Raw genomic sequence first — 11,371 nt, 5'->3', positions numbered from 1 at the left:
TGGGCTAGAACAAAAAAAAGAATGCACAAAATTGTTGAAAGCTTCAAATAATCTATTTGATTGCATATATAAAGGAAATCTAAAATTTCTTCGATTTTTTTATCTTGTCACATTAATGTTTTGATGCTGAATAATCATTTTATAACCCAAGATTATAAGTCAAACAAACAAAAAAAGAAGTTTTAAAAAAAATGTTGTCATATTTTTCAGCGCCACTTTTTTGACTCACGTGATTCAAAATACTACGTCCGCTACCCGAGCAGAAGAAAAGTGCTACTTAATACCAAACTGAGCTATTCCATACCAGATAATTTCCAATACCGTTATTCGGGGTTTCATTGATCAGCGGAGTAACATTGATCGGAATGACTGATGAAACTCTTCCAAATCATGAATTGCGCTTCATGATAAGAAGCATATTTATGAGCTAATGAAAATTAAGATTTTTGCAAAAATTGCGTTTACTTCATGCGTAAATTTGTCAACTTTTCGAAACAACAATTTCAATGGTTGAGGACGACACTACTGAAGATTCATGTCTCACATAAGTTCTGCAAGTGATATGAGTAAGGAAAATGCAGTTCTCATCAACAATGGCATCGCCGAAAACGATTCCGTTGTCAAAACTTTTATAAAAAAAATCAATCAGGCAACAATAACCAATTACTGTTTTTAGTTTTGAAATAACTCAAAAAGTAAATAAGTTGTAGGGGGAAATCCCCCAGTACCGGACAGCACCCAATACCGGACAAAGTCGAAACATTGAGAAATCATGGTCCAATCAAGATGGTGTATTAGTAGTAAAGGAAGCTATTATAGAGACTAATGTTTGCGTAGAATAACACATCCTTGAAATATGCATGCCTTTTTAAAAAAGTACAAAAAATTGAAAATTTCAAAAAAAATTGACGTATTGCTCTAATTTTAAGCCTATTTAGTAATTATTTTGAATATGAAAAAATACTTTCGATCACGCAAGCATATTCGAACATAATCTTAATTTGATAGTATAAATGAATTTTGTACCATAATTGGACTAAATATGGACAAATTACAATTTTGTTTAAGCACCTCCTGTCCCCCAGTTTCGGACAGCCTGATTTGTTATATGATATCTTTGTAATTATTGCACGAGTGTCTCAAAATACATTCATTTTTCATGGATTCCGTCGATCATGGTATGAAACATGCAATAAAATTAAGAAAAATGAACATTCAGAACAACATCGTAATATGTGCTATTTTTCATCATATAAGAAAAAGGTTTTTGATAAACATCTTGCAAACTATGAAACACTGAAATTGTTCTTGTAAATGGTGCAAATGCATTAAATTGCCAATTATATACTATTCCTAAAGTAAACACATTCAATGATGTTCAAATTTACAGAATTCGAGGCATTTCCAGATTGTGTCCGGTATTGGGTGCCACCTTTCAAGATCGATCAATTTGGTACTAAAATACATCATCAAAATGCAATGTCAAAATTCATACTTATATTTTCAAATTTATTTTTGTACACTATAAATATGTTAATATTTATCATAAATGGGTAACACGAGCACATAAAACCAATATTTTTCGAATTATTAATTTAGTGGCTTAAGTGTCCGGTACTGGGGGATCTCCCCCTAAGCGTTTATGCTTAATACTCAGCTTCAGAAGCCATGATTTAAGTAACAACATTTTCAATATTATCAAACGTTGTTTACTTAGTTGATCAATGTTACCCCATATCAGCTTAATCAAAAAATCACCTAAAACATTTTTTCAAACGTGCTTAAATCTTCCAAAAACAAAATATAGTATATATTCACAAGCTATGAGTAGCAGTACTTGTTTTAAGAATATAAAACGTAAACCATTTGCATTTCCAAATGAAATATTTAGGAAATATCCAAATAAACTGATCAATGTTACCCCGGATTACGGTAAGGACTGTTCATTTCATAAAGTGGACACCTTATGCATGCTGTATCTTTTAAATTTATCAATGAAATTTCAATCGGTTTTCTGTACATCGTTCGACAAGTATTGTACAATGTTGTGGTAATGAAATAATCTCCAAAAAGATGAAATATGACACGAATATGAAACAACGTTTAGAAGGTCGATTTTTGGAGGTTATCAAAATCAATGATTGTTGGAAAATGGCTAGAAAATTCGACAATCTATATTTTTTATTTTCTAAAAAGGCTTGTCCTTGGGAAGCATCATCAATCAGAAGCCTGATGGAAAAATCAAATTATTTTTAGAGCAACAATTTTACACATATAATAAAATAATTTTTCTCAGAAATTTTTAGAAAAAAAAAATAAATTTGAAGGGGACGGATACGATTACTTTAGTTTCAAGTAAGTCCTGACGGAAGTGCTTATATAGTATTATTATGAAAAATAACTTACGCCTTCATAGAGTTACTCATTTAGTCCCCACGTCACATTTAAAGCACAATAGAAAAAAAACAATTACTTTATTTTTAGAAGACCTTTCATAGCACATTTACAATTATCAGAATTGACAACACTGCTGTAATAAAATCGATATTATTTTCCGCATATTATTTTCATAATATGTTATTCTAAGATTACCAATCAAAATATTCGGAGAAAAATGTTTACAATTTGCTGTAGATCTATAAATATGCGTACATGATTTTAAAAGTATTAGACTTTACAGTAAAACGACCATAAAGAGTAAAAATTATACTTAAGACTGCGGTTTAAACTCACGATTTAGCTCTCGTTTATACAAATATAGATTCTTTAGTAATCTAAACAAGTTTTGAACACGCTTTTTACTTTTCTCTTTTACTGGGGCCCAAATAGCCGTAACGGTAAACGCGCAGCTATTCAGCAAGACCAAGCTGAGGGTCGTGGGTTCGAATCCCACCGGTCGAGGATCTTTTCGGGTTGAAAATTTTCTCGACTTCCCAGGGCATAGAGTATCTTCGTACCTGCCACACGAAATACGCATGCAAAAATGGTCATTGGCATAGTAAGCTCTCAGTTAATAACTGTGGAAGTGCTCATAAGAACACTAATCTGAGAAGCAGGCTCTGTCCCAGTGGGGACGTAACGCCAGAAAAGAAGAAGATGGGAGCGAAAAGATGGTGTATCAGCGAATTTGGCCATAAATTGATAAACCACTAAAGCTACCTAATGTCAGAGAATGGTGGAATTTAATTTTTTTCAAAGCTATACCTTTAATAGAATCGTAAAGGATACAAACAAACAATTTGTTCATAAAAATGAGGATTTATGTTTTGCGAAAAATAATGTCAAACTTTGACAAACAGTTTTTCCTAGGAGTTTTTGGAAAAACCGTTTAGCTCTTCAACCAAAAGCGTTTTCTAGGATCTCGTATTTTCATAGCATTGTAGAATAATAGTTGAATGATGCACAGAAAACCGATAACGATTTTATCAAATAATAAAAAATATACATATAGCATAAACAAAGTGTCCACTTTATAAAATAAACAGTCTTTACTAACAACCTGGACTTTTTTCATATGGCTCAGTATGCTGTTATGGGCAGTTTATTTGAATTTTCATTTCCTCCAAAACGCATGCTAAAAGCAAAAACACTTATTTCGATGATGGTTTCAAAAATCTAGTTTCACTACACTTTGTTTCATTATTATTATTTGCTGTAAATTACTTGTAATATCTCAACCTGTGGATTACAACAGGGATATAACAAATTTTGTTATACAAACAGCTTTTTATTATAACTGATTTTGTTTTAATTGTGTTATTTTTTTTTACATCAACCCAAAGCGCTTCTACAAAAATGAAACAAAATTTGTTATTTGTTACATACCTTGTTATACCCGTAACACATTTTTTTGTTATCTACTGGTCGAGTTACGATTTACATTTATTTTGTTTTATGATACAAGGTTACCATAAATTTCCAAATATAGTACTCTTATTACAAATGAATATGAGTGTACCTCTGGAAGTTGGAAGATGTGATCAAAACTTCATTGATTTAAATTTTAGGCAGAGATTCGGTTCAATATCACCGAAGCGCGTGAGAAATTAGATTATTCGGTATGGCACAAGTCCACAGTGTAATACACTTATATTATATTGAAAATTCAAAACTTGACTCAAAAATCAGTTTCAGCATCATCAATGTGAATTATTTTGGAGTGCCACCAAAATTGTTGTCATGTGCATCGCTCCATAAGTGTACTAAATGCCATACCCCTCACTAAAGAATGTATCCAATTAGATAAGCCCAAGTTTGACGTCCGATAAGAAAAGCACTCACTCTCTTATCATCTTTCAGTATACATTTGACCGCGAACATAAGCGCATTGCACACAATGAGCATCGCTTTCCTGGCCTGGTGATTCATAGTCTCAGTGCGTTTCTCCAGTGTTGAATAAAAGTACAAATAAAAATGTCCAACAAATCTTCAAAAACAGTGACCACCCTTTCTCACAAACAATCAACGCGAAGTGTAATAACCACTATGACCGTTTCTAAGTTACAAACGACGAGTTCGGGATTCGTCAACTCGTATGGATCTCCTGCAGTTGCAGACCGGGCCTTTGTTCCAGGGTCATCATCCAAAACTTATGAGCCTGTGTACGAGAAGACACGGCAACTATCTACGATCACTAATACCAGGAGCAACACTCCAAAGTATCAAGAACCAACTAAATCTGCGTCCCCAAGTATGGTCTCAAAGACGGCAGGAAATTTGTTCAACTCATTTGGAACCGCTGATGACAAAAAGCGATACACGTCATTGGAAATTAATATACCGCCCAAATATGTACCTAGCTCGAGTTGGAAGAGTGTAACTACTACTCCGACCAGGTCTCCCAATATTGTTGCTCGAGATGCACAGTCGTCAAACGCACGATCTAATACACCTGCGTCTCCAGGGTGAGTACCAATACGATAGGTTTTTGTTGCACGTCTTGCTAGAATCAATACACGGTGTGTCTAAAAATAAAAACCAAACAAAATATTCACCAAATCGGCATCCACCTTTCCAAAGAGCATCTGCTCTGTGAATCTGAGAATATTCCGACGAGGAAAACGAAAGTTATTTTGGTTTAATATTGTTAGGCTAACCATATATGTACCGTCGTTGGGGGCGAGAATGGGTCAAAGAGGGATATTTACGATTTATTTATTTATCACAACTCCAATAAACTTCAAATTTGGTGTGTATATACTTTGATGGTACATTACCAACTGTTCAAAAAATTAAAGAAAAATATTTATTCACAACGGCACCACAAGTGAATGAAAAATGACACAATCTCATCCCATAGAGGGGGTGACATTGGGTCACTGTAATTAAAATAACTTGTTTTTGGAAATATTGCAAAACCATTCACAGCTGAAAAATATTGAAGAAATACGATACAAACAAGACGAAAAGATATCTAAGATGCTTCATAAGTATGATCAACCCACTTGAAAGAACGATTATACCAAAAAATTTAAGAACTATGAGAAAAAATATGTAAACCCAACATTTATCGTCAAGTTTACATATATTTTCTTGTTTTTTTTTCCTCAAATTGTCCACAAAGTCTCATCCCCATTGCCATAAGGCCTATTCAGTTTCCCCAAAGGTGTACTGAAACAGTGATTATTTTAAACCTTCGCAAATAGTTAAATTTCGGTGCGACATTCCACGACTAATACATTTCAGGCAGATGTTGACGTTATATTCCCTGAATTTCAGCGATCCAACTTTTTTTTTTTTTTTTAATTTCTTTATTAGTATCATTCCAAACATTACATTAATTTCTTATATCTAGGTGTTCTGTGTTATTTGACAACACTATCATCCTAATTTGGTAAAACAAATTTAAGATTTAATTAACATTTTGTTAACAACATATTACATTTCATTTGCCGTAGCAGTTCAGTTTTTTTTTTTACAGGTGAGTTGATTTCACCTGCTTATAAGAGAAAAACAATATACTTAACTTAACTTAACCTAAACATATAACGCATTAATCGTGGCAATAGAAGATTGTAACGATTTTTGCCTGAAATTATTAATGATTGTATTTGACATTTGTTCCAATGTTTCAACATTGGATATTCTATGTAACTCATTGGTACTATACCAGGGAGGAAGCCTCAGAATCATTTTCAAAATTTTATTTTGAATTCTCTGCAGAGCTTTCTTCCTGGTATTACAACAGCTAGTCCATATTGGTACAGCATACAACATGGCTGGCCTGAAAATTTGTTTGAATATCAACAGCTTGTTCTTAAGACAAAGTTTTGATTTTCTATTAATAAGGGGATAGAGACATTTTACATATTTATTACATTTGACTTGAATGCCCTCAATGTGATTTTTGAAAGTTAAATTCTTATCTAGCATGAGCCCTAGATACTTAACTTCATCTGACCAATTTATTGGAACCCCTCTCATCGTGACAACATGTCTACTTGAAGGTTTCAAATAAAGAGCTTTTGGTTTATGTGGGAATATTATTAGTTGAGTTTTGGAAGCATTAGGAGAAATCTTCCATTTTTGCAAGTATGAAGAAAAAATATCCAAACTTTTTTGCAATCGACTACAGATGACACGCAGGCTTCGTCCTTTGGCGGAGAGGCCTGTGTCATCCGCAAACAAAGATTTTTGACATCCCTGAGGTAGCTCAGGTAAGTCAGATGTGAAAATATTGTATAATATTGGTCCCAAAATGCTGCCTTGAGGAACACCAGCTCTTACAGGAAGTCTTTCAGATCTGGAGTTCTGATAATTAACCTGAAGTGTACGATTTGACAGATAACTTTGAATTATTCTAACAATGTATGTTGGAAAATTAAAGTTTTTTAATTTTACAATCAAACCTTCATGCCAAACACTGTCGAATGCTTTTTCTATGTCTAGAAGAGCAAGACCAGTAGAATAGCCTTCAGATTTGTTGGAACGGATCAAATTTGTTACACGTAAAAGTTGAATGTCCATGGCGGAATCCGAACTGTTCATTGGCAAAAATTGAATTTTCGTTGATGTGGGCCATCATTCTGTTCAAAATAACTTTTTCAAAAAGTTTACTGATGGAGGAAAGCAAACTGATTGGACGATAGCTAGAAGCTTCTGCAGGATTTTTGTCTGGTTTCAAAATTGGAACAACCTTAGCATTTTTCCATTTGTCAGGAAAATATGCTAATTGAAAGCATTTGTTAAATATATCAACTAAAAATGATAAGCTACTTTCTGGAAGTTTCTTGATGAGGATGTAGAAAATTCCATCATCGCCAGGAGCTTTCATGTTTTCGAATTTTTTAATAATAGTTCTCACTTCTTCCAAATCAGTCTCCCAGGCATTTTCGAAAACGTTCTCTTGATTGAGAATTTTTTCGAACTCCTGAGTAACTTCATTTTCAATTGGACTAGTAAGTCCTAAATTAAAATTGTGCGCACTTTCAAACCGCATAGCAAGTTTTTGAGCTTTTTCGCAATTAGTTAGTAATAATTTGTTTTCCTCTTTCAATGCCGGTATTGGCTTCTGAGGTTTTTTCAAGATTTTCGATAATTTCCAAAACGGCTTAGAGCCAGGGTCCAATTGAGAAATTTTATTTTCAAAATTTTTGTTTCTTAATTGAGCAAAACGTTTCTTGATTTCTTTCTGCAAATCCTGCCATATAATTTTCATAGCAGGATCGCGAGTGCGTTGAAATTGCCTTCTCCTCAAGTTTTGAGGACGGATCAAGAGTTTAAGATCATCGTCTATAATCACGGATTCAAATTTTACTTCACATTTTGGAATTGCAATGCTTCTGGCTTCAACAATGGAATTTGTTAAAGTTTCAAGAGCATTGTCAATATCAAGTTTAGTTTCTAAAGAAATGTTAACATCAAGATTGGAGTCAACATACGTTTTATATATATTCCAGTCGGCTCGTAAATAATTGAAAGTGGAGCTGATAGGATTGAGAATCGCTTCTTGGGATATTTGAAATGTAACAGGGACACGATCAGAATCAAAATCAGCATAAGTAATCAGTTGGCTACAAAGATGACTAGAGTCGGTTAAGACCAAATCAATCGTAGATGGATTTCTAGAAGAGGAAAAACATGTGGGGCTATCAGGGTATTGAATTGAGAAATATCCTGAAGAGCACTCATCAAATAAAATTCTGCCGTTGGAATTACTTTGAGAATTATTCCATGACCGATGTTTGGCATTAAAGTCACCAATGACAAAACATTTTGACTTATTGCGAGTCAATTTTCGCAAGTCAGTTTGGAGCAAATTAACTTGCTGTCCAGAGCATTGAAAAGGCAAATAGGCAGCTATGAAAGTATATTTACCAAACTGTGTTTCAACAGAAACACCTAAAGTTTCAAAAACTTTAGTTTCAAATGATGAAAACAGTTGATGTTTTATATGCCTATGAATGATGATTGCAACTCCTCCACATGCCCCATCAAGTCGATCATTACGATAAACAAAAAAGTTAGGATCTCTTTTGAGTTTAGATCCAGGTTTTAAATACGTTTCGGTAATAACTGCTATATGCACGTTATTAACCGTAAGAAAATTAAACAGCTCGTCCTCTTTACCATTCAGAGAACGAGCAATCCAATTTAAAATATTTAAATTATTATTTGGATCCATTAGAAAAACGTATTCCAATAACAATTTGATTTGTAAATTTTACACCTACTTGGACTGCTTCAGTCACAGTGGTGGCTTTGAACATTGCATCAATCATTAGATTCAATTGTTCAGTTAGAAAATTAAAATCAGAGGCAGACATGTCATGTGATTTCCCATTGGAATTTCCGGTAGACGAAGAAGCGGAGTTACCTGTGGCGGTAGGGTTTTTTCCATTTGATTTGAAACAAGTAGAATGGGTACCCATGGATCGAACAGGGGAGGAGTTCGAATTTCCTGCTACGATATCGGCAAAGGATTTACCGTGGGTAGATACATTCGAAATAGAAAGATTCGAATGGCTACCCGACGGATTAAAATTAGTTTGTGAATGAGCATGATTATGATCTTCCTGATGGGTATGATTCATGATCAAGCGATCGTTAACTGAAAAATGAGCATTGTTCGATACTCTACCAGGCAAATTCCGGAAACGACCGTTATCGTAACGCATATTATCTTTCATCTGCCTGGCACGAGCCTCAATGACCTTTTTGCGTGAAGGACAATTCCAAAAATTGGACTTGCGGTTAGCCCCGCAATTACAACATATGAATTTAGTGGTATCTTCCTTCACTGGACAGACGTCTTTGGCGTGAGAAGAACCTCCGCAAATCATGCATTTAGCATCCATGCGACAATTTTTTGTAGCATGACCCCACTTTTGGCACCGACGGCACTGAGTGGGGTTCTGGTAATTTCCTCCAGGTTTCTGGAAATGTTCCCATGTCACACGGACATCAAACAAAAGTTTTGCTTTTTCTAAAGTTTTAATATTATTTAGTTCTTTTTTGTTAAAGTGAACTAAATAAAATTCTTGAGAAAGCCCTTTCCGAACAATGCCAGATTGGGTTCTCTTTTTCATAATGATTACTTGGACTGGGGAAAATCCAAGTAAATCATTTATTCCATTTTTGATCTCTTCAGGTGATTTATAGTCACTTGAGAGACCTTTCAAGACAACTTTGAACAAACGTTCAGTTTTGTCATCATAAGTAAAAAAATTGTGCTTCTTCTCTTCAAGATGTTTGAGAAGAAGCTCACGATCTTTAAGAGTTTCCGGCAAAACGCGACAGTCTCCTTTCTTTGCGATTTGGAAGGAAACCTTGATTCCCCTAATGGAGTTAAAGATCTCCTGCCTAAATCCCGCAAATTCGGAACAACTGACCACGATAGGCGGCACTCTTTGCTTCCTCACTTGAATCAAAGAGCCTGGGCTAGAGGCTGCTTCGATTTGGTGTTCGGAAAATTTGTCTAGAGCATCGAACTGATTGCTCATTTCGATACAATTATTCATTTCACCCTTGGAAGAAAGTTCGCATTCCGGGGAAGCGTCCTTTCTTCCATTCTTGCCACGTGTAGTGACAGTTTTAAAACCCACTTTTTTGGAAGGAAGTAGTGAATTCAGAGATTCACCCTTCCTTTTGTTAGTTGTTGATACCATGTTTAATTAATAAACGAAAGAAGACGTGACCTTCGAAAGGTTTTTTCCCAAGACGGTGTCCAAGAAGGATTACCACCGCTAGCTTTCGCCAACGGGTCCAACGAAAAATCGAAGGCACGGGTCCAAACAAGGATCGTAAAGGGATCAATAGTAGAAAAAATAGTACTGAAAAGTACTGTTTTAGTAGCACTGAAAAGTACCGTTTTTAATTTTAGCACTGAAAAGTACTGTTTTTGTAGCACTGAAAAGTACTGTTTTATCGCTTTAGGTAGTTTTTAGGAAACTTCCAAGATGATGATGATGATGATGATGATGGTCCCGCCACATACCCCTACAGAGGTTTGAGCTAGACGATATATCTTTTAGATAATTAATTGTGATCAATGTTAACCAGATTTACAAGCAATATTCGGTCTGATTATTATAACAGGTGTAAACAACATTAGAAGTTTCCATACTCTACAGCAAAAAAAAAAACAAATTTAAAAAACACTGTTGGTCTCAACCATCAATATTCGTAAGCATTACACCAGTGATCATGAAAGTTCAACAAAATCCAAAACATTGCCAGATTTGGTAACCCCGCAAGCTGATTTCAAAAACTATGGGCATTATTCGCATTTTCAAGAAATTTCCGACATTCAACCAGACAACTTACTACTAATTAATAGAATCATCCAACAGCCTAAATCCCCAAATTGGTTGATAAATAATCAAAAGTCATTTATACCTGTGTACCGCGCGCGGGGCTCAAATCTCTGTAGACTTCACAAAAAAGAGTAAACTATAACTACGTCAAAATATAAAAAATCCATCATCGAGGCGAACATTATAGTTTATTAGTGCCCCAATAATATTAAAACAAATACAAATTAGTCCATACAAAATATCAGTTAATGATAACTTCGTCAAGATATAAAATTAGTCTAAGTCTAAAAAACTTATCAGAGTAGCTGTTCAAAAGGCAGCTTTGACGTGTGAAATACATAGTCTTTTGAACTGTGTTAGTGTTGTTGCACGTTTGATGTGTATAGGCATTGAATTGAAGACATTGATTCCTTTAAAAAACAAAGAATTTTGTGAAGCACTGGTTAAAAAATACGGTGTTCTTATATCATCCGCGTTTCTAGTATTATATCTATGAACATCACTTCCTCTTTCAATTCGATCACACAAATATCGAGGCAACAATCCATTTACTACTTTAAAAATAAACACCATTGTCAAATACACAATTCTTTGCTTCACTGATAACCATTGTAGGG

General features: G+C 34.5%; 2 protein-coding genes across 4 annotated transcripts in view; one reads left to right on the top strand and one right to left on the bottom strand.

The window, feature by feature from the left end:
- LOC5567299 overlaps positions 1-11,371 on the bottom strand; it is a 440,692-nt gene that overhangs the window by 325,407 nt on the left and 103,914 nt on the right. The window lies entirely within an intron of this gene.
- Positions 4,286-11,371, top strand: part of LOC5567305 (caspase-3) — a 33,039-nt gene continuing 25,953 nt past the window's right edge. The window contains exon 1 of one of the 3 annotated variants that reach the window (XM_021854139.1): positions 4,286-4,904. In XM_021854139.1, the coding sequence (XP_021709831.1) occupies positions 4,414-4,904 (491 nt within the window). In that variant the 5' untranslated portion in view covers positions 4,286-4,413. The remainder of the gene's footprint in view (positions 4,905-11,371) is intronic. The other 2 variants (XM_001651687.3, XM_021854138.1) reach the window with 2 other exon arrangements.

This window comes from Aedes aegypti, chromosome 3, assembly GCF_002204515.2.
Source record: "Aedes aegypti strain LVP_AGWG chromosome 3, AaegL5.0 Primary Assembly, whole genome shotgun sequence".
Classification (NCBI taxonomy): Eukaryota; Metazoa; Arthropoda; class Insecta; order Diptera; family Culicidae; genus Aedes; species Aedes aegypti.
Note: the sequence above shows the minus strand (reverse complement) of the source record. Positions and strands in the feature narration are given on the sequence as shown.